Source organism: Spironucleus salmonicida, chromosome 1 (genome assembly GCF_000497125.1).
Source record: "Spironucleus salmonicida strain ATCC 50377 chromosome 1, whole genome shotgun sequence".
Taxonomy (NCBI): Eukaryota; Fornicata; order Diplomonadida; family Hexamitidae; genus Spironucleus; species Spironucleus salmonicida.
This window is the reverse complement of record NC_090596.1, coordinates 1,635,502-1,658,075: the sequence shown is the minus strand read 5'-3', so window position 1 is coordinate 1,658,075 and position 22,574 is coordinate 1,635,502. Positions and strand designations below refer to the sequence as shown.

The 22,574-nt window shown below is 26.6% G+C and overlaps 13 protein-coding genes across 13 annotated transcripts; 7 read left to right on the top strand and 6 right to left on the bottom strand. All coding sequences in view use genetic code 6, as the record gives it.

Moving 5' to 3' along the window:
• Positions 1 to 1,242: 1,242 nt before the first annotated feature.
• SS50377_21145 (Zinc finger, C3HC4 type (RING finger) domain-containing protein) lies at positions 1,243 to 1,812 on the top strand (the record flags this gene model as incomplete). The annotated part of the gene is made up of 1 exon (XM_067905082.1): positions 1,243 to 1,812. The coding sequence occupies one exon, from the start codon at positions 1,243 to 1,245 to the stop codon at positions 1,810 to 1,812; it is 570 nt and encodes a 189-aa protein (XP_067768564.1).
• Positions 1,813 to 1,815: 3 nt separating this feature from the next.
• On the bottom strand, positions 1,816 to 3,039 carry SS50377_21144 (uncharacterized protein; the record flags this gene model as incomplete). The annotated part of the gene is made up of 1 exon (XM_067905081.1): positions 1,816 to 3,039. One exon carries the CDS (start codon positions 3,037 to 3,039, stop codon positions 1,816 to 1,818), a length of 1,224 nt encoding a protein of 407 aa, XP_067768563.1.
• A 197-nt stretch (positions 3,040 to 3,236) lies between these two features.
• Positions 3,237 to 3,911, top strand: SS50377_21143 (uncharacterized protein; the record flags this gene model as incomplete). The annotated part of the gene is made up of 1 exon (XM_067905080.1): positions 3,237 to 3,911. The coding sequence occupies one exon, from the start codon at positions 3,237 to 3,239 to the stop codon at positions 3,909 to 3,911; it is 675 nt and encodes a 224-aa protein (XP_067768562.1).
• Positions 3,912 to 3,922: 11 nt separating this feature from the next.
• On the bottom strand, positions 3,923 to 4,147 carry SS50377_21142 (uncharacterized protein; the record flags this gene model as incomplete). The annotated part of the gene is made up of 1 exon (XM_067905079.1): positions 3,923 to 4,147. The coding sequence occupies one exon, from the start codon at positions 4,145 to 4,147 to the stop codon at positions 3,923 to 3,925; it is 225 nt and encodes a 74-aa protein (XP_067768561.1).
• A 1,237-nt stretch (positions 4,148 to 5,384) lies between these two features.
• On the top strand, positions 5,385 to 6,809 carry SS50377_21141 (uncharacterized protein; the record flags this gene model as incomplete). Its single annotated transcript, XM_067905078.1, has 1 exon — positions 5,385 to 6,809. One exon carries the CDS (start codon positions 5,385 to 5,387, stop codon positions 6,807 to 6,809), a length of 1,425 nt encoding a protein of 474 aa, XP_067768560.1.
• A 1,197-nt stretch (positions 6,810 to 8,006) lies between these two features.
• Positions 8,007 to 8,606, top strand: SS50377_21140 (uncharacterized protein; the record flags this gene model as incomplete). Its single annotated transcript, XM_067905077.1, has 1 exon — positions 8,007 to 8,606. One exon carries the CDS (start codon positions 8,007 to 8,009, stop codon positions 8,604 to 8,606), a length of 600 nt encoding a protein of 199 aa, XP_067768559.1.
• Positions 8,607 to 8,825: 219 nt separating this feature from the next.
• SS50377_21139 (uncharacterized protein) lies at positions 8,826 to 10,556 on the bottom strand (the record flags this gene model as incomplete). Its single annotated transcript, XM_067905076.1, has 1 exon — positions 8,826 to 10,556. The coding sequence occupies one exon, from the start codon at positions 10,554 to 10,556 to the stop codon at positions 8,826 to 8,828; it is 1,731 nt and encodes a 576-aa protein (XP_067768558.1).
• A 66-nt stretch (positions 10,557 to 10,622) lies between these two features.
• SS50377_21138 (WD domain, G-beta repeat-containing protein) lies at positions 10,623 to 11,516 on the top strand (the record flags this gene model as incomplete). The annotated part of the gene is made up of 1 exon (XM_067905075.1): positions 10,623 to 11,516. One exon carries the CDS (start codon positions 10,623 to 10,625, stop codon positions 11,514 to 11,516), a length of 894 nt encoding a protein of 297 aa, XP_067768557.1.
• Positions 11,517 to 11,549: 33 nt separating this feature from the next.
• SS50377_21137 (uncharacterized protein) lies at positions 11,550 to 12,014 on the top strand (the record flags this gene model as incomplete). The annotated part of the gene is made up of 1 exon (XM_067905074.1): positions 11,550 to 12,014. The coding sequence occupies one exon, from the start codon at positions 11,550 to 11,552 to the stop codon at positions 12,012 to 12,014; it is 465 nt and encodes a 154-aa protein (XP_067768556.1).
• Position 12,015: 1 nt separating this feature from the next.
• SS50377_21136 (Fibronectin-binding protein A N-terminus (FbpA) domain-containing protein) lies at positions 12,016 to 14,874 on the bottom strand (the record flags this gene model as incomplete). Its single annotated transcript, XM_067905073.1, has 1 exon — positions 12,016 to 14,874. One exon carries the CDS (start codon positions 14,872 to 14,874, stop codon positions 12,016 to 12,018), a length of 2,859 nt encoding a protein of 952 aa, XP_067768555.1.
• A 39-nt stretch (positions 14,875 to 14,913) lies between these two features.
• On the bottom strand, positions 14,914 to 15,390 carry SS50377_21135 (uncharacterized protein; the record flags this gene model as incomplete). The annotated part of the gene is made up of 1 exon (XM_067905072.1): positions 14,914 to 15,390. One exon carries the CDS (start codon positions 15,388 to 15,390, stop codon positions 14,914 to 14,916), a length of 477 nt encoding a protein of 158 aa, XP_067768554.1.
• Positions 15,391 to 16,620: 1,230 nt separating this feature from the next.
• Positions 16,621 to 17,286, bottom strand: SS50377_21134 (putative Phosphatidylinositol 4-kinase; the record flags this gene model as incomplete). The annotated part of the gene is made up of 1 exon (XM_067905071.1): positions 16,621 to 17,286. The coding sequence occupies one exon, from the start codon at positions 17,284 to 17,286 to the stop codon at positions 16,621 to 16,623; it is 666 nt and encodes a 221-aa protein (XP_067768553.1).
• A 22-nt stretch (positions 17,287 to 17,308) lies between these two features.
• On the top strand, positions 17,309 to 17,689 carry SS50377_21133 (uncharacterized protein; the record flags this gene model as incomplete). The annotated part of the gene is made up of 1 exon (XM_067905070.1): positions 17,309 to 17,689. The coding sequence occupies one exon, from the start codon at positions 17,309 to 17,311 to the stop codon at positions 17,687 to 17,689; it is 381 nt and encodes a 126-aa protein (XP_067768552.1).
• Positions 17,690 to 22,574: the final 4,885 nt, after the last annotated feature.

The following is a 22,574-nucleotide window of genomic DNA, read 5'->3' as shown; positions in this document are numbered from 1 at the left end:
GCAACAATAATACTTATTAATAATTATTAGAATATAATAGACCTTAAAGATTATTAATGTTTGTTGTGAACATATTTTACACATCTATACACACAGGAATATAGGTAAATTATGAATTATTTTAAGCTAATATACACGAGTAATCAAAATTTAGTTTATTAAAGTTGTAAGATTTCCAGCTTTCTATAAATATTATTTCTGCATTTTCCATCTAAATACTAGATTACTCTGGCCATTTAAATATAAGTTTATCAATAAATAATTACTTATTATGGTTTGGTAATTCTATATTAAGACACTCAACAGCAAGCTAGCCATAAACCCGAGTAAAGTTTTTATAAGGTATAAAGCAAGCACATTTATCTAAAATAATTGCCTAAAAACCATAAGAATAAAGCTACTGGATAATACTTTCTGTTAAATTTAAGTATTAATTCTATATTGAATTGTATTAACTACCAGAAAGAAAATATTTGTCTATTTTATAATTCTAATCCTGAATCATTGTTTTCAGAATATTAGTATTTTAATTAGAAGAAAAGACATAGCAATGTTCCGGAGTACTAAAATACGGTAGTATAATACCATCTGATTCAGAAAATTTATAAGTTAAAAGATTCGCTGTATTGTAACAAAATATAGGAGATTTAGGATAATCTGTATTAAAAGAAGGGAACATTTAACAGAATTTTAATGATAGTAATGGTAAAGCATATTGAAATATTTATAATGACAATATATTAGATTCAATTATTTTTATTTTTTTTAATAAGTATGGTTACTTTAGTTAGATACTGTATCGTAATTCACCTTAAATATAAAATTGTAACAAGCTATAATGTTGAATTATAGTTACATATAAAATACTTTACTTAAGGGATAATATGTTTTATAGAGAGATAGCTTCATCATTAACATTTACAATCAACTTTGATTAAGAGAATTAAAATGTAATGTAATTAGATGAATTAAAAGATAATTAATTCTAGTTTACGCAATAAATAGAGAAAAACAGTCTTTATTAATCTTGGCTTATATCAATATGAAATCCAATAGAAAAATCTAATGTCGTATCTACTGTTTTAATATTTTTCAGCTTATCTAATATTTTTTTTGATTTCTGTAATATCTAAACATCACTATTAACAAGTAGTTATTATGAATAAATATGATAGTCGCATGACATAAATTTAGTTAGTGATGATTTATTATTCTAATACATTATATTCATAATAACTCTTAATGAATAAAAATGAATTTTTTGCTTTATCTAAACTAAACAATTAAAAACTTTAAATCAATGATCCAAAATTAGCTGTTATATTAATATAGTTGCATAATTTATCTATCTAGTCAAAAAATTCAATGAATTGCATATGTACTATATGTTTAGACGATATTAAAACTCCAATTTCTCTCAACTGTGGCCATGTATTTTGTCAAGACTGTATTTTATAATTAAAGAAGTCTTAACCTGGCAACTAAAAATGTCCACTGTGTAGGATAACGTTATTGCACACAATAGCAGTTAAAGAATAGTAATGTACTTAATCACCCTTAGATATATTAATATTAAAATAGTAAATAGTTTAACAAGCATTGATTCAGGGGTAACAGTAACTTGATTAATTTTAATAATTTTAAATTAAATTTTCTACGATTAAAAAGAGACTTATCAACAAACTGGTGGATATATAATGTTAAAAAGATTTACTAGTATTAAATTAACCTAATTTCACTCAGTAAATAAATTAGTTGCATGAGAAATAAAACTTATTATAAAATATAGTAAATGATTTGAAACCATAATGAAATTCACATCACAAATGGAACATCATCTTTGAAAGTATCATAAATATTCTTTTTATATTCAATATTAGCCTTAATTTAATCTCGCATCCACTGGCTCTTTTAATCTCTAACTGAGTTCACTGTTTAAACAAGTTACCTATCTTTTACAATCTTAGCACCAGTACCTGTTAGGTTTAGTGCTGCTACTTCATCTTTTGTCTAAAAATATAATACTTTGCAATCTTTCTTAACCTATTCCATCTCCTTAAATTATTAATATTTGTCTTCTAAATATTGTTTATGGAGGGACTTTGTGGACTCTAATTCAGCATGCTGAGACATTTTCATATCTTGAATATTACATGAACTTTGGAATTCTTTTTATTCTTATTTCTATCTCTTTATTTAACTATTTAGTTTCTCGGATAATCTAACAGATTAACAATGTTAATTCACCTATTAAGAATGATGCATATTTGCATCTACTACTTTTTCTAAAAGTTTTTCTTTCTGTAAACATCTTTCTTAAATATATTTTTCTTGTTTTTACTTAACGTTCTCTCTTTATATTTATCGGTCTTATTCGATACCTTTTACAATTTTATTAGCAGTTTATATTTTTTAAGAGTGCACAGCTGATCTCATTTGACGATTGTTATCTTAATGATCTTTATCTTGCTACATATAATATTATCTTAGTTGGTCTTAACCATTTAGTGAATTTCTAAGATTAGAACGCTTAACTTCACCATTATTAATTACATTCTCTGCAGTCTTAATAGCATCGTTAAAAACCATATTTAAGTATTTTGACTACATTTATTATTGATTCTTGACTTTCATTAGTTAATTTTAACTATTTTGGTCACGATTATCTAAATATTATTGAGTTTTATTAATTTTATCTTATTCTAATTATAAAACATGTGCAAAACGATTTTCAATAACAACCTTCTTTTTGTTATCTACCGGTTTGCCTTTATTTGTAAAAATCTTAAACGGAAAATCTTACGGTGAACCTACATGATTCCATTCTGCTTCTGTAATTCCTTTTTGCCTCATTTTGGCTACCTCTAACATAACATGATTTTAAACAGAATTAACAAACTTAACGGCTTCAAAATATAATACTTTAGGGTTAGGTTAGTTCACAAACTTATCATCAGATGGCATGTTTAGTTAATTTTAAGTAACACCCAAACGATCACATGCAATATGAATGACCGGATCTTACATATCAAGTATCATTTATGAGATAATAATTGCGGAAATAAAAATATAAAATTATATTTAATAAATAATAATATAATTTATTGGTTTTAATTTTAATTTAAAACCTTCAAAAAATACTAAATTGCAATATCCAAAACAATATCAATATATTAACTAAAATATCATATCTGCCCTTCAAAGCCAATTTTCTCTTCTTCTTTTTTCACTCCTAAATGTCGACTATTGCTTAACCAAAGCAGCCAGGTACAGTTTAAACAGTCCGTTAAACGATAAGCGACTATTTCTCTTATCAAAAATTCTATATATATCCTGAAAATTATGACATACTTAAGGAAAATGATTTTTAGCTTCCAATTTTTTAACTCATTAAAATGCCATTTTTATCTTATATTGCACCATCAATAGATGTAGTGTAGTAAGCATTCAAAACAACTCCACATATTGCTTCAATTGGCGACTATCTTTCATTTAATTCCGCTAAACTTTATGATCCTGAAACTTTCGATCTTATACCATTTTCAGTTGCTTTTGGACCATTTCCGAAGCGCTTCAAGTCATATTAGCTGGCTAGAATAATCGAAACCAACGCTAAAATGCATGTTGTTCATTCTGTTGTCGTTGAAAAATCTCAGAATCAGCTTCTTTTTGTTGTTTTCCAGTCAACTGGAAAAGCATAACGTGTGTCTTAGTTAAAAAAGATACTACCTGTAGCAGAAGTTAACACAACCGCGTATTAAGAATTGTCAGTGGAGATACGGAAAATTCTAAAGTCAGACAAGCCTGTGACAAGCTAGATTAGTTGTGCAGCGTGGGGTAAAATTAATGCTTATGACGTAGATTAGGTATTTATTGATTAAGTTTTATCAAAAATTAGAAAGCAAAAGTGAAGTTTAAAGTATCATTACAAGTTAGATACACCTAAATCAGATCCATGGGATGTTGACATAGCGTTTGCAATTCGATCGTAAGTCGCTTAAATAATCTCTGTAGTCTCTTCGATCTGTTGGTCAAGAAAGTCATTATAACGTGTCAAAGCCTCACCAACTACTTATTTTGTAGATGCTACTGATGAACCAAATGATGAAAACTGAGATACACTCATATTTTATGAATTTGAGAGCATTTATAGTGTTAAAAATTACATTATTTATAATATAATAATTATTTATTTCAACACACTTATATTTTGAGCATTTAACAAAAGTTAATGTTATAATTGTAATATCTACTTACTTAATATTAATAATTAAATTGAAAGAAAATAAGAGTCATCATTAAATTATTATTATGCGTGAACAGTTTACTTGTTAAAAAAATAATATTCTTAGTTTCATTTATAATTACTTTTTTGCAATCTCTTCTATATACTTAAGTATGTTTGTAATCTTTATATAAAGAATAAAAATTGCTAACACCAATTCAATAAGGAATACTACTACTTATATTTATACATAAATTAACGATTATATCAAATATGAATGTGAAAGAGCTCTAGTTATCATAAAAAGATTGCATTCATATTTAAACTGCTTACTTATTATTCATCTTTATAAACTTTAATGGAAACTAATTATTTAAAAAAATAAAATAGCTAATAAATAATCAACGGTTTAAAGATGGATACTAGTTACTAATAATATATTTGAAGTAGAAGTAGTAAAGGAGCTTTATTTCTGCTATATATATATGACCTAAAAGATAATGTATAATAAATATATTTGAATTGCTTCTATCATTCTTGAATATTATTAGTCATCAATAATTCAGAATAGTTCATTTTATACTAAAATAAGAATATTAAATATCCTAAATCGAAATTACAGTTATATATTATTATTTGTCCAGCTTATCTATCTTTACTAATTATAAAGAATTGGCTTTATATTTCAGTAAATATTTATCATGCTACTCTTTTTAATACTAGCTCGACACATATATTTTATTTGAAAATATTAGCTAGATGAATTAATTAAGATGGTAATATTAATTAAACCAGTTACCTGATTTATTCAGTTAAGGTATAAGACTTCTTGATAATATTGCGTTTGTACATATCGTAGTAAGTTGACTACACAATTCCGTTATTATAAATTTAATGAAAATATAAATCTGCTTCACTATAAAAATACAAGAAATAGAAAATTAGTAATTGTACGAATAACAATTTCAGTAAAAGTTGACATACTTCTACGAATTTATAGTTTAAATAATTTATTACAAATTTAAATCAATCAGTGAGTTGTTAATATCGATACCAAGTATATTTATATTAAAATATTAGTATTATTATCAGAAAGAGAATACTCATAAAAAATAATATTAATATTATATATAATATATATTATAGATGATTTACTTAAATGAAATGTGCTAAAGATTAAAATGTTTAGTAATAATTATTGGATGATATTTATTTAACATTTAGTCAGTAAAATAAATAGATTATTAATGAATTTTAGCAAAGCAGCACTATTTGCTAGGAAATTGATGAACTTTAAAAACAAAATATATTAATGTAAAAAAAAGTAAGAATAAGCATTATTGAGGAATATTAAACAAAAATATAGGTACTTTTAAAATATATTTAGGTAAAAATAGATTAAGGCTAAGTAGATAAGCTGAAACAAGTCGATGTAGATTCGATAAACACAGAAAACAACGCGCAGCAGGGACAGATTGCCTCCCTGGATGCATCGCTATAGTCTGCTATTGCTTTCAAGGCCCTTCTAGCGGAGGAGTAGGCGAGAAATAGTCAGTTGGCGGAGGAGCTCAACGATTTCCAGGCCTAGCTTTAAGAGCAAGAGTAGAAGCTGGGATAATCCAGTGCCGCCCTTGATGAGCAAAGTGCAATGAGGAGTGACCTGCAGAGCGAGTTGGCTGCCGTACAGTAAACCAATACGTAGCAGCTGGCCACGATCGAGGGTCTCTAACAGTAACTAGATGAGGCAAGCGCGTTAGCACCTAAGCTAGAGCACACCTCTGCCGAGCTGGCCGAATTGTAGCAAGCTTCTTCCAGAGAGCTGGAGGCATTATAGTCTGCCTATGATACGCTTTAAAGCGAGATGGCCGCACTTCAGACTGAGACTGACGCGCAGCAGGGACAGATTGCCTCCCTGGATGCATCGCTATAGTCTGCTATTGCTTTCAAGGCCCTTCTAGCGGAGGAGTAGGCGAGAAATAGTCAGTTGGCGGAGGAGCTCAACGATTTCCAGGCCTAGCTTTAAGAGCAAGAGTAGAAGCTGGGATAATCCAGTGCCGCCCTTGATGAGCAAAGTGCAATGAGGAGTGACCTGCAGAGCGAGTTGGCTGCCGTACAGTAAACCAATACGTAGCAGCTGGCCACGATCGAGGGTCTCTAACAGTAACTAGATGAGGCAAGCGCGTTAGCACCTAAGCTAGAGCACACCTCTGCCGAGCTGGCCGAATTGTAGCAAGCTTCTTCCAGAGAGCTGGAGGCATTATAGTCTGCCTATGATACGCTTTAAAGCGAGATGGCCGCACTTCAGACTGAGACTGACGCGCAGCAGGGACAGATTGCCTCCCTGGATGCATCGCTATAGTCTGCTATTGCTTTCAAGGCCCTTCTAGCGGAGGAGTAGGCGAGATGTTGCTAGTTAGAAGAGAATAACGAATCATTAAAGTTGATAATAGACAACAAAGATTAAGAATCCTAAAAACTATTATAAGGCAATATTTAATGCAAAATGAACTTAGCTGTTCTTTAATAAAAATGTTTTGACTATGAGGATGTCCTTGGTTAATTAAAATCTAAAAAATAAAAGTGACTTTCTTATTATATATTAAGATATAAGTTATTCATTTATTAGATGATTAAATTAAAAATTTAAAATGTTTGTTACCTAGAAGATGAGGAAGATAGTTTTAATATATCTATCAAAATCACTTACAAAAATAAATAAGGCTTAGTATGTTATTATACTAAATCAACAGCGCTAAGAGAAAACTAATAATTAGTGTACTAAAGTTAATATACTAAGTCATACTCATTGGTTATTAATATTGATAACACACAATTTTATTTAAATGTAGACAATACACTTGAGTAAAAATCTTATAGCATTAAATTAAAAAAAGTATAGTTTACTATTGTTGCTTTTTATCAACAGTAGCCAGTTAAAAGTTAATTTATCTTATCAAAATTAGAATATTTGGCATAAAATAATATATTAGTGTGTACAGATTAATTTAAATCGTTTAATTTCAATCATAGCCCAAAAATATTTACAAAAGTTATTATTTATAACTTTATTTGTTTTTCTAGTTGTGCCCATTAGATTTTGGTGACAGACTTAGAATATGGTGTATACAAGGTTAAATAGATATAATTAGAAGTTATTTTCGAAATATAAGATAGATAAACTGGTTCAAAATAGTAAAATTAAATTGATTTGTCTGAATTTATTGATAGCAATTAACAAGTATCAATTAAAAAATCATTATAATTTATATAAGCATAAAATTAAATAGTTGAAGTGTTGAATCATACAACAAATATCAATAATTCATAGATTATCGTTGGTAATAATGAATCATTTCCTGATGTTGCAAAAAATATAATTACCCACAAATAATTTGAAGAAAATATTTAATAATTATAAATTTCTAACGAAGGTATAAATACTGTCTAGAGGATTGACTAATAAGACACATTAGAAATTAATGATTTTTCATAAATCTAGCATTAAACTACGAAAAATCAGTTAGCACGTAATTTGGAGCTTCCTCTATAAGAAATTTACTAAAATGACGATAAAAACTTAATATAATAAAATTTAAATTTAAGCAATGATAAGGGTAAACCATTATTGTTTAAGAAAAACGATATGCATACCAATAATGCTAACAATAATTAAGAATTTAATGTTTCTTTATAGGTAGTTTAACCAGTATGTCCTTAATTTGATTCTAAATAAACTTAAATACTAAAAATATCTGATTAGATTGTTCTTTCAACTATAAATATGAATGATGTAAATAGTTCCTTTTAAATACAATAGTTGCCTAACGTTGATAAGAAATAATTATAAAGTAAAAATAGTATTATTGAAGATCCAAAGTAGAATGAGATGTAGTAGCCTCTTTACACTAAAAATATTACTGAGTAATAGTCAATTAGTTTAGTATCTTAAAGTCCATTGAAGCTTATTATGTCTCCTATAGAGACTAGAAAAAGTTGTTGCTCTGTTATGGAATAGTTTGATGAACTCAACAATTCACCTTAGATTTTTGAAAAAGTACGCTGTGAAAATCAATTTTAGTCTCTTATTGCCCAATAAGTAGATGAATTACCGCACATTTAATAAAAATAAAAATCATTAGTTGACTTTAGTTAATATTAAGCACTCCAGTATAAAACGAGGAGAGTATAGCTATGCAAAATAACTCGAGAGTTTGATAAGCCAGTTACATCTCTTGATTCAATTACAATAAACTAATATGGGAAATAAAAAATAAAATACAAGATTAAATAGCATGCTCTTAACATTACAGATTAAGCCTTACTAAAGGCGAAAGACTTGGTTGTTATGAAAAATAGTAAATAATAAAAATACTAGTAGTGAATTATGAGTACCCTTCAATTAAGTCAATAAAAATATTGTCTCTTCAAAAACTTTTATTATGCAATAACATTAGAAATATATATAAATTTAGCATATCACCTTTACTATTTTAACATAGAAATTTCTAGCTCTATCAATTCCTAATAACTATCAAATTTCTATTTTACTCTAAGTTTATTAGCTTCTAATAAAAATCCATAACACAAAAAGCAACACCAATCACTACAAACTCGCCAAGACTACCCATTTACCATTCCCATCCTGAACTGGTAGTCGAGTTAGAATTGCCCCTTTTCCATCAGGTTTAGGCATTTTTTCAAATTTTTGCATTAGTTATAAATCCGCAAAATCGCAAAATCTAATAATCAACCCATGAAAACGCATTAAAACGTGTAATTCTGAAAGTCTACGGGATGTGCCAAAATTCTAATAGTGGTCAATAGACCGTTCTAAATTAGATTAATTTTCAGAAATTTTTACAGCAACCTCTTCTGGTTTGCAAGTGAAAAGATGAGATAATTCTTGAAAAATAATAAATTACTTATCGTATAATTTTTGCTGTTATGATAAAAGTGTACTCTTAAAAGAATTCAAGACTGTTCGCTAATCTGGTATAAATTTAGGAATTTTTTTAGTAAAATTACGCCAGTTTTATTCGGAAAATTCTCTTTTCTCACTTGTTCTTGGTTAAGAAAACGATTATACAAAAGTTGGAGGATGTGCTGCAAGAACTTCATCAAAATCTGCATCGAGTGGTTATTGGGCTGATATAGACTTGGTATATTTTTATGTGTCATTTAATAATTTTTTGGAATCAAAAGCAGGTTGAGAGAATTGAAGAGCATGCGATAGATCTTATGCTTTTCTTTTCGGTGTTAATTATATTTATGAGGGTTATTACAATACTTCAGGATTTTACTTCTTTGTGATATCGAAAGTGAATTTTACTGCTTTTTTATTTTAAGGAGAAAGGGGTATTGGCTAGGAGGCTTATTGCTTAGTTATTTATTTGTTAGGTTGTGGGTCCATTTATAAATAGTTATCTTCTTACTATTAATTAGATTGCTAATCATGCTGCTGGTCTTAATCTGATAAAGAAGGAATTTTCTATTATAACCTTGTGTCTAAATCATCTACCTTTATGTCAATCTGATGATTATTTTATTAGTGTGTATTTATTGCTACAATATGTGGTGATTAAGTCAGTTATTTTTATTATACTTGTTCAATATTACAGTTAAGTGTGAAATCTTATTACCTATTCTGTTATAAAGTATCTTAAAAATTTTATTGGTCAATAAATTATGATTATTATATAATTGCAGGCTGAGATATTGATTATTATGCTGTTGGAGCTTAGTGATTATAATTATATTACTATTGAATAGTTTGATATAATTACGTTTCACGAGTACAATGCAGTTATTATTCCATAACTTTCAATTTTTAAATCATAAGATCTAGTTAAACTTTACTTCGGTTTAACTGATGCTAATCTTTATCGTTGATCAAATTTGAAGGATCCTAGGTAGCGTTATTAACAATGTTATAAACTGATTATATTTACAGCTCTAGTTATTTAACCTTGTCTTGATGCTCTTATGAAATATCACTGAAAAGGAGTTTATAATTTTACGCTATATTTTAATTAGCTTGTTTTAAACTCTTATTTTCAACAAGAAGGTTGTTAATGATGTGTTATTATTTTTATACTAACGTTTATAATGATTCTTGCCCGTATATAAGCTTTTAAATTTATATTTTAGACTCATTTAATTATTTCATGTTAGTATCTTAGTAGGATTTAGTTAAAAGTTTTAAATCTGCATCAAATACTAAATCTGATATTGATGATGATAATTATTCCTATTACTATATCTATTCACTGCTTTCTGCTGATATTACCCTGGTCTTGCTTAAATTATTTTTATTCAGATCAATATTTTCCATATTTTAGAATTAATAATTACTGCATTATTATATAGAATATTACAAAAATTTACCCTATTTCTAGAAATGAAGTCGAGAACAATCTACCCTTCGATGCCAAGAGACTCAATTTAGACGATATAGTTATCACCAGATGGTAAAATATTAGCTGCTGCATCATGGGATCAAAATATTTATCTATATGATACAATTTTAGTAAAGCATCTACAAACCGTGAACGTACAAGCAGTTCCTTTATCTATTATTTTTGTAGAAAATAATATGCTTGCAATCGGATGTTCAGATGGCTAAATATTACTTTATAATCACTCCTAAAAACAAACTAAACTTCTTGGAAAGCATTCAGCACCAGTCCGAACACTCAACTTCTTTCAAGACCGCCTTTTTTCTGCAGGGTATGACGAAATTTTAACTTCATGGAATTTATAGAAACTCGAGCGTTTAGCACAATTTCCACTTCCTGGACGACCGTTCGCTTCCTCTAATTCTACTTCACATCTTACAATCGCAATTTCAAATCGTGAGATTCTGACATTTGATGATTCATTGAATCTAATTAATCGTATTGAATCTCCTTTGCGACATTAGACAAGATTTTTAGCTCAAAATGAGTAATTTTTGACTATTTCTTCTGTCGAAGGACGTGTAGCAGTAGAAGGAACTGAAAAATTTGCTTTCAGAGCACACAAAACAGACGGTATAAGTTATCCTGTACATGGCTTAGCACTGGTTTCTGGCTGCTTAGTTAGCTGTGGTGCGGATGGACAGGTTTATTTTTGGGATTTAAAAATGCGGAAAAAGATTTTCAAGATCAGCGAGAGCGGGGGAGTTAGTAGTGTAGTTATTGGAGGGAATAGAGTTTTTATAGCTAAAAGCTACATGTGGGAGAATGGTAATGATGGGAAGAAATCTGAGGAAATTGGGATAGTAAGCTACGACCTGAATGAAATTCTGTAATGAGATTTATCTTTATTATTTGATTTTTAAGACAAAATGTTACCGTCAAGTAAAAATGTGCAGAAATAACTTGTTGACGATTTAGTAATTCAAATAAGTGTAGAAGAAGCTCTATTGAATTTTAGTTAGCAATAACTAAATTAATAACAAAAGCAACTCGAAAGCACTCTGTAAGAATATTTCTGCATTGAGTCTGAGCATATCCGTAAGATGGATATTTTGAAGCGCCTGAAAGACTAAATTCACAACCGCAAATAGGAGATTCTCATTAAGTAGGCGAGTAGTTAAAAACTATTGATTAAAAAACATCAGTCCCAGCAGGCACTAACTCTAAACAAGGGAAAGTTAAATTAACTTACCGAAAAGCTAGAACGTGCCCGTATAGAAAATACCAAATTAGATAAAATAATGACCAAATAATCAGAAATTTTGAAAGTGAGCTAGCTTATCTAAGTCCACCCGGATGCTATCCAGTAGTTCATATAAGTATGGTAAAAGTGACTCATTTTTTATTGCCTTCTTTAATGTCTTTGGCCTTAGCAATCTACTTTTTAGCCTCTTTCGATACCTACTACTTAGAGACGTTTTGTAAAATCTTCCCTATACCATAACCCTGGAATTAACACCTTCCTGGTATTGCTACCATGATCTGGTGGTCCTAGATGTTTTTAATACCTTGAGTTATATAAGGAGAATCTAAATACTATCTTAGTGACCATTCCTTGATAACCTTCCCACATGAGCTTCTAATAATCTAACCAGGTTACATTTCAAGATATTTAACGCCCTCAGGAATCGCATTTAATGGACAGATCGTCAATATAATTACCGGTTATTATTCTAAATTAAAAATTGGGGATAGTGTATATGCTTGCTAAACGAGACTAAATTAATTATCAGTGAGGTCTTTAACAACTAATTCTAGATCATTAGATTAAGATGATTGAGAGGTTTCATGATCAGTTAAGTCTGAATCAGAACTAGAATTTTGAGTATTATTAGATTAGCAGTATTCGTATATATGATTTCCTCCACACATGATACAATAATCTTACCTATTAATTACGATTTCGTCTTATTTCACAGTTTTCTTACTTAAAGCCTTTTCAATATCTTCAGTACGACCTTCTTACTCTAGACGTTTAAGCTTTGCTTTAAATTTCATATCTGCAATAATTCTTTATCTCTCTTTCTTTGCGTCCTTACGCTATTCTTTGTTACTATCTTTAACTAAATCTTAGTGAGATTTTTAAACTAGCTTTTGTTTCTTAGTTTACACGACAGTAATTTTATCAGCATCACTTTGTCCGTACTAAAAGCAGGAGTTTAATTGAGTATCCGGATTTTTAGTAATAAAATATTCTTAAGGCTCAGTATATCTATATAAAACATAAAGTGCTAGTTTTAAATTAGCTATGTCCAAAAAGTTACGTTTACCCCTTACCACAAAGCCACCAGTTCCTATATATAAACCAGTGGGTGCTGTCTTTGATACTTATTCACCATATACCCAGTATGATTATGCAGACACTCCAGTTTCCCATAATCGGGAATGTGTTACAGTATATGTAGCTGCTTCATTTAAAGTATTTAATGGAGGTTGCCATTTTCCCTCTAATTTTGGAGCCTTAATAATTGTGCATGCGGCACCATGCACATCTGCATGTATAAATATATCATCATTAGTCATGAACTTTTTGACAAGAAGCTCATTTGACTATGCATCTCTTCCAGCTAAAACTAAGTACCCATCTGAAGACATAAACCAGTTGAATTTTTCAAACCATAATGGAGGTCTCTATTTCGTTAAAATAGTAAGCTGGTCCTCGGTATCTTTTAATATTTTATTAATATTTTATTAAGATATTTTAGTTATTCTTTATATTGCATCTTCAGTATGCTATGAAGTCCTTCCAGCCTTGGTTTCAAGTAATTTAGCTTCATCATATAGTCTTCTTGATATAGTTCTAGAATTATCTTGTAAATTTAATTCAATAAGAAAATTATCTTATGTTTATACTTCTTCCCCAAGATATTCATACTATATATCAACTAACTAATGTAGATATTTAAATGATTCAATCTCCAGCTAATCCAGCTAATCTTTAGGAACTACTATATTAATAGTAAAATTCTTCTATATTAAATCAACAGATGAAATAAAGTTAAAAATTAGATTAGATTATAGATTCATTTATTTTTCAATGTTACTCCAACGTAATACTTAATTTTTAAACAACTGCTATAATGTATTTAATAACTTATCGATAAAACTACTATTCAAAATGCAGATATCACCTAAAAATCTATTATATAATGCCTAATTATATAGTTCATCTACTTTAAATTGATTTTCTGATTGCAAATTTTCGTGTTTAGCTACTTGCTTATTTATAAGCAGAGCTCTATTTTGGAAACCATATGCTGAGTTAACTAAATTAAAATACTCATCTAAACATTAAACAAAATCATCTTTCTATTCTACACAATTATCTTAATATAATCCTTCAAATATTAAGTTCATATTAATTGGATGGAATTCTGCAACTCTAATAGATCTTTTAACAATATCGTCCTCACCAATATCTTTAAGATCCAGTTCATCTTCTTTATAAAAATAAATAAAGCCTTATTTACTCAGTAAGCTTTATTTCATAGCATTCATTATTTTTTCAACATAAGAAAATACTAACTCTAAATTTATATTTGGATTAGCACATTTAACACCTGCTGCCAGCTAACAATATCTTAATATAATACTTGCTGTCGCTCCTCCAATGAAATATGTAGAAGCCAAAACATATCTTAATTAATTTTTTTGACCTTTAGCGGTTTTTGCAGTTTCAACTACTTATTTAAATGTATCAATATTTACTAAATCTAAAATATTATTTAGAGTTTACCCTGGAAATATACTATAAACTGGTGATTTCATATACACATTTGACGTAATAATTTTAAGATCTGGTTGACATAAAATCTGGTTCCCTTTACCAAACATTTCGACGACTAACACTTTTCTAGGATCATTAACTCTACCAAATATCAAAAGTATAGTACGATCAAAATTAACCTGCTATATATGTAAAAGTGATAAATTCCCTAAATGCTTTCTACATGAAATAACAAATGATGAGGGGGTTGACACGGAATGAATATCAAATTACGTAGTATAAAGTGTAGAAGGCCCTATAACTAATTTATACTTTAAAGAAGAAACAGGAGAATGTAGTTTTAAAATTAAGCCTTATTTAGAGGAGTTGATCATATTTAATCTAGAATTTTATAGATCTTCGTTTAGTTTTTTAATGACAATAGATAAATCAAATGATGATAATGCTAGCTTTCTTTAAATAGACATAGTGGAAAGTAGAAATAAAATTGAAACCTAATATAATATTCACTACAATTTTTTATTATTGTTTAAGTTAATATAACTTGTCTCTTTTTCATCATATAGATTCTAATAAAATTATTGTCTAATTTGCTCTATCTCATCACGTTTTAATTGCTCTACTTTATATTATGACATAGTTATCCTTTGCAGTAGCTAATCTCTATCTTGTTATACTAGTTCATGTTATTCTATTTACTAGTCTAACTTGGTGCCAGACAATTATAAACCTCCTTATTATAGTTAATATTAAGTTTATTAAATAGTTTTTTAGAGTTATTATAGTCTAATTAATCTTTATTACTTCTAATTTTCAAGCATAAGCTCATATTTTTATTTGAAAGAAATCTCTGGTGATAAGTTTATGATTTTTTGCATTTCGGATTTGTATTTAACCTATGGTATAAACGTAAATTGTTATTTCAGTTATTTCTATTTTATAATGTAAGATTATTTTTCAGATAATGAATCTGTGCCTGACATTTGGGGTTTCTTTTAAATTTTTCCTTACTCTAAATTATTTGATTTTGATCTAGTATTTTACTGTAAATCTTAAAATAACTATGGCGTAGATTATCTAACCGTGGAATTAATTTATACAAAGTCCATCTCAGACTACTAGAATATGGATCTTTCTTGTTTGTTTATACTAATTGGTGACAATAGTTATTTATTTATCTTTTTATGAATACTGTATGAGTCAATAAGTATTTCTTTCTACGGATCCTGCGATTACTTTATTGATTCTTTTAGTGTAGATATATTAAATTATTATTAATTTTATGTATCATAACCTATAAAACTATATTCCTCAGGATTGTAGTCCGAGAATGGAATGAATACCTAACCATCATACACATAATTAATATCTATTAACGTTTAATAATATTATTAGTTACAAGTTATAAAAGAATTATTAGGTTTGAGCTATATAATATATTTATCATTTACTATAGTTGTTTTATTAATAATAGTCTCTATTTATAAAGAATTTATTCCAAATTATTTATATTTTAGGTTTAATTTATATTTTGTGTTCTATATATCATGTAGTAAATATTTACTAAATGATAAAAATAATTTTAACATATCAATATTAATATTATGAAATCCAATATGAATACAATCTAAAGCTAATTTATACTGTATAATAAAATTTTTATCATAAATTATAATAATAACTGGAGGTATAACTGGAATTTTAACAATTTCCAACCCCTGATTAAATATAAATTCTTTGTATTAATCTTAAAAGAATATAATATTAGAGTAATTAAGTGGAAGTACTTAGCATAAATTCATCATCAGACATTTTTTAAATTTAAAATCATTTTCTTATTCTAAATTTATAGTTAATTAAATATATGCATCATTATAATGATGCTAGAACTTCGTATTAAATTATTTTATCATTAGTTCGGTTTTAATATATTTATTTAAATTGTTATCTAACTAAATAATAATTGTAAGTATTATAAAATTGGTTTCAAGATGCCTAAATATCTAATTTACTTCAGTTGTGATTCTATCAAATTTTTGTATGTACTTTTTTTAATAATTAATATCAAATTAATCTTTGTAATCAATCTATAACGAAAATGATAGCTAGCTATAATTAATTTCTTTAAATACTAAAGGCGGAATATGAATTTTTAGCATATTACTAATTAATAAAAATACATTATATACTATATAATAATTAATAATTAAATTTCAGTAATTGATTTCGTTCTATCTAGCCTAAAATTTATCATATAGCACACTAGCTATGTTTTCCTTACTCTCATCAATCAGTTATTCACATTTTTTGATAAATTCTTAAATATTTAAATCTATATACAAGCGATCTTGTAATTTTCTCAGTGAATCAACGTTCTTCAAACATGGTATGATACCGCAAACTTCTTTAAGAGTAACAACAACATCTCCAATAAAATACCTAAAATAGAACATTCCAATTATAAACAATTTTCTGAATTCATCTTCATCCGTTATTACCTTACTAAATCCACTTGTATACTTAAATGGTGCTTTTTCTATTGAAAAAACTCCTCCTGGTGCAATTTCAAGTAAAAATCCGAAGTCAATATCCAAAATTATCCCATTTTATTTTATCATAATATTACCATTATGACGGTCTTTGAACTACAAAACATACTATGAAATAGCAGAAAAAGCAAAAGAGTGAACAAAATTTTTTTAGTCCTCCTGTGTCATCTCTTTCTTAAAATAATCAATTAAAAAATTTTCTGAACGGTTCCCAATTTCATCTAAAGAGTTAGAATTCCTAACAACTTCGATAAAACCTGAATTACGGCCTAAGGGGATAATCCCGTAGATGGTTCCATAAATATCCTGGTTAATTAATTATTTTTGCATTTATGCTAATATTAACATAATAATGTGGTCTTGTAAGACTGAATCGTTTGCTTTAATGATAAATTATATTTTACCAGCTGATGTAGTGACTGAAAAAAGTAATGGAACTTTTGCATGCGATTTTAAGCATTTTACAGAATCTATTGATAGAAGTTTGATTGATGGATCAGAAATGAGAAATTCTTAATTTATTTTGATGGTTTTAATATAATTACTAGCGTAATTGTTCCGTTCATTATCTGGAATTTTCACCAAATCTTCCGATAACTTGATTAAATTTTCATATACAGAGTTATCTTATGGTAAAGTAAAAGGAGCTATATTTTATTTAAAAGCAACACTATCAACAATTTCTTAAACTGTTTTGATGTATGGTTGTAGTATCTTTGTGAAATTTGTTTGACATGCAGAAAGTTGCCTAAATAATTACTGAAATTATATATTTTTAGTGAACTGTAACAAAATTATAGTTAAATATGGATAAATTAATTCTGGTTTATTATAATAATAGCTTATAGCTAATTCAACAAAGTTACTTTCCTGAGTTTATATTAGTAATATAATTTATGGAATTGTTAGTACTTTTTTGTAATAATATTATCGCTTATTAATAACCATATAGTTTTAAAAGCTCAGTTAATAACACTCTGAACTTAGACAAAAGAAACAAATATTATCGAGTATTTATTTAGTTTAAATATGTTAATATTTAGAAAAACTATCTAATAAAAGATAAATTTACCCTTTAGTCTACTATTGGTCAATGTATTTTGTCTAAAACGATTTAGATTCATTAAGGCACAATATTTATACTAAATTATGCATAATTATAGAAAAGCATAATTTTATATCCTTCTTTTATTCGTAAGTTATTACTGAAAAGTTATCACTTTAAATAACTAGTAAACACTTATCAATTAACAATGGATCAAGAATATTCTCAATTGATTTTATTTTAGTTAATAGATCTTTAAATTAAAAAATATTTATTTAAAGAACTTCAACCCAATTATACTAGATCAAACAAAGCATATATTAAATCTAAATACTAGATACTTGTATACAATTAAGGTCAATTAATGGATAATAAATAAAATCTAACAAGGAATAATACTTATAAAGAGTAACAATTAATAACTACGCTGCTTTTTAAAAACCTAATACCAATAAGTCTTAAACAAGATTTTTAATATCATTATGTTAATAAGTGTAGTTGTAATTATTAATTTACATATCTTATCTCATATCATTACAAGATAAGAGTATTCTTAATTATTTCTAAGTACAATATAAATTATCAATTTATTGGATAAGTTATTATATTGATCTTTCAGTAAGTTACTAATCAAAAGTATTCAACATTATTGTCCTGATTAACTAACATGAATGAGGTAAGGTTAAAGATCCTATGAGCTCATTAAACAATTAAGGAGAATATTCAAGAGTTAAATATTGTTGACTAGCAATAAAATAAAAATATTATTACTTATAATCTATTATGTCATATTTTATTAACAATTAAACATAGTCTTATACATAAATTACACTACTTTTAAATATTGTGTCGGTAAATATTTCATTCGCTTACTATAATATCTACTTAATTTTTTAATTTGACTATAAATTTATTTTCTAAGAAATTAAAACTATTGAATTAATTATTTAAGGTTATATACTAAGATTTTTATGTGTTTCAGTAAGTAAATATATTAGCTCAATAATAATATAGCACTAATCGTATCGGGCTACTGTACTAAATTAATAAATTAATAATAACGCTTAATAGATATTTTAAGCTTTATTTTATTTATTTATATTAAATTTATAAACACCATATAATAGTGAAATTGTTAATAGTTTACAGTCTATGAGGTTGAAATTATGAAAAATAATTTCTTCTGTGATATCGTCATTAAACGGATTAGAAATTTGTAAATATTATTTTTAGAACACATCAGTTATTATAAATTCGATTGATTCAAATTGTAATGACTCACATAAGAGCAATAAAGAAAAATGTTAAACCATCATATTCGTTTTCTTAAGTAAAATTAGTAAATCTTAATATTGTATAATATTTTTACATTTTTCGGCAAAAATATTAGCAAGATGACTTATAGTTTACTGTGTAGTTGTATACTGTAAATAATTCTATTTAATAAGATTAGTTTCATATAGTATGAAGTTAAATGATTGCTAAGTTTATACTATAGAAAACAGTAGCCGAATATTAAATTTATCATCAGAAACTTAATAACAATAGTTAAGAATCTACTAAATATGAAGCTGTGAATAATCTCTAATATTGTCGATAATACATTACTATACCAATAATAATCCATCATTAGAATTGTAATGAATTAATGACTCAAAATACTTACTAACTGCAATGAAATTACTTGGTTAAAGTGAAATATAATTTGCAATTTATAATAACAAATGCTTTTCATATATTTTATCTTTATTATTATTAGAACTAATTAAAATAGTGTTAAAATACTCTAATTAGTTACTGTAGTATTTTATTCTCCCATTTTAGTAAGATTTAGTATTAAGCTTTATTATTTGCATTTTTATATAGTATACGTTAATATATTAAAATATATATCACTCATTTAAAGATAATTAGTATTGCTGTTACTAAAGATAAAATAACTATAGGAATATAACAATATACTCTAGATATGGATACTATTTCAATTTTAACAATTGGAAATAAAATCTACATAAAACTAAAAAATAAATCTTTATATTTGTTATTTTTAATTTACTTCAGCATATCTATGCTTAAGATGAAACTAACCTTGAATGTTTCGTTCGAATAGTTTTACGCATCAATAACATAACTTTTACTTCCAATATACAATTTACTGTCATCCAGATCTAAACAATTTATTATATTGTTCTACGTTGAAATATACACTGTAAAAGTAGATTTATATATCGTGGCATTAATTGATTTAATTCCATATAAAAGCTATTATAGCTAATAATAAATTAAATTATCCCCTTCTTATATGATTAGCAACGCAGAGTCTACAATAAGAGTTTTACTACCGAAAAATACTTTTGATAAACAGTTTTCACACTTAAATAAATATTGATTTTTAATAATATTATCTACCTATGTGTATATAAATTGAAAGTTTTTATTTATCAATGTTAATGTATATTTAACTGGTATGACATTAAAATTACTATTTATAGCAGCCTTAATTATAATTGTATCTTCTGTAAATGTTATTATATCATGAGTAAAATAGTTTATTTAATATGTATCATCTAAAATCTATGAGAGTTTCAAATTTTCTTCAATAAATATTTAAGTTGTTTAGATCGAATAATACTTTGAAAGGTAAAATTTAATATTTAGTTCAGTAGTTTAATCAAATTTGACCTCATCTAATAATATCTCTAAAGAATTTAAATCTGAGATCTGATAGACGGAATCATTGTGCTTGGTGAAATCCAATATGATCCCACTTCTTTCTAATTATACATCAATGATTTAGTCTGTTAATTAACAAGTATCCATAATAAAAATAACCATATAATTATTTTTCCTTGAATAGAGAATACGAGAATTAAAACAAATTTATGTTTAATCGCTTAAAATAGTAAAATTTGCAGATTAAGCAAAGCCATTAACTTATACTAGAGTCAAGTATTGTGATGGTTTAAATTAAGTAGTAGGATACATCAGTGGAATTGCAATATCAGTATTATGAGCTTCATATTTAAACTATGAATTTTATATTAGTATATCAATTCCAGTAGTAACATCACATTTCAATTTTGTTTATATTATGTTATACTCAACATTATAAGTTAACGAGATCTCTGGACAGGAAACTAAAAGAGTAAATATAATATACATTTAATTCAAAATAATATATATTATATTTTATATAATAAATTTATGTCATTATGTTTTTATCTAATCAAGGTAAAATTAAAATTGCTATTAATCAAAAATTTACATACATTCGTCTTATAGGTTCCTTTTTTACTTGAAATTCTATAATGGAATATTGTATTAGCATAATTGGAGTATATTATGTTATCCTATATCTAATATCTCTTAATCTGTATAATTTTTCATTAATATGTCAAAACTATTTGGAAAAACCTACAAATTTTCAACAATCTTATTAATTTATGGATATGATTAGCTAAGATTTAAAAATGTATTATAAACCTCGAAACCAGAGTAAATTCTAACATCTGATAATACAAGAAATGGAATTGTAAAAATTGATTGAATCTTTAGCTTGGTTGAAAAAATTTAGCCAACCAATGTTTAAAATACTATTCTTTTAGTAATCAACGCGATAAAATTTATTTTTTCCCCTGGTATAGCTCTCAAAAATTGTAAAATTTTAATAAATATTTATTATAATAAGGAAGCTTCATAAATACAATCTGATATAGCACATTACTAAAGAAATCCAGAACCTAAAGTTTAAAACAATGTTAGGTTTTCTTTTGGCTTCTAACTTGAATAAAGAGGACCTGAAAATGAGTCAAACAATTTTAACTCATCAGATCTATATAAATCTTCAACTAAGGAGATTAATTCTGGGTTAATATTATCAGGAAGCTTTTTACATTAATTACTTTATGGATTTTAATATAAAAATTCATTTTAAAGATATTAGAGTTTTGATAATTTTGAAGTAATTCTATCATGCTCTTAATATTAGACTTTAAATAACAATAGTATAAATTTTTCGTCAATAATAAAGTCTTCATATTTTTAAGTAACTCCGATTAAAATCCACAACTTTTACATAGAAAAATGTTAGTATAATTTATCTTTAAAAAGTAATTTCTGAATTTTTACATAGAGCTTAGCATCTTCAATAAATTCCAATTTCTCTTTATGCTCAGTCAATGGAGAAGGAAGAGGCAATTAAAAACTAGGAAGAAACATGAATGGTAATAGTTGCGCTGAAAAATTATTTAAATTAGCTTTAAATAAATTAAGTAACTATATATTAGAATTTTGCTTAAAGTTAAGAGATGATAGTAGACCTAAAGTAGCATCCGCATACTTAATTGCGTAAATCTTATTATTTTGGTATGCTAAAATTTTTGAATTAAGAAAAATCTATTTTGATATTTATTAGCAGCAAAAACTTACAAGTTCTTATTTTCTTGATTTAAGCATAGATGAGATACAGTCAAAATGAAGTGTACTAATTATAATATTAATTAATTATTCTTTCATTTCAAGGATATAATTATTATATTTATTATATCATAAGTAGTAATATATTAAATAAGTT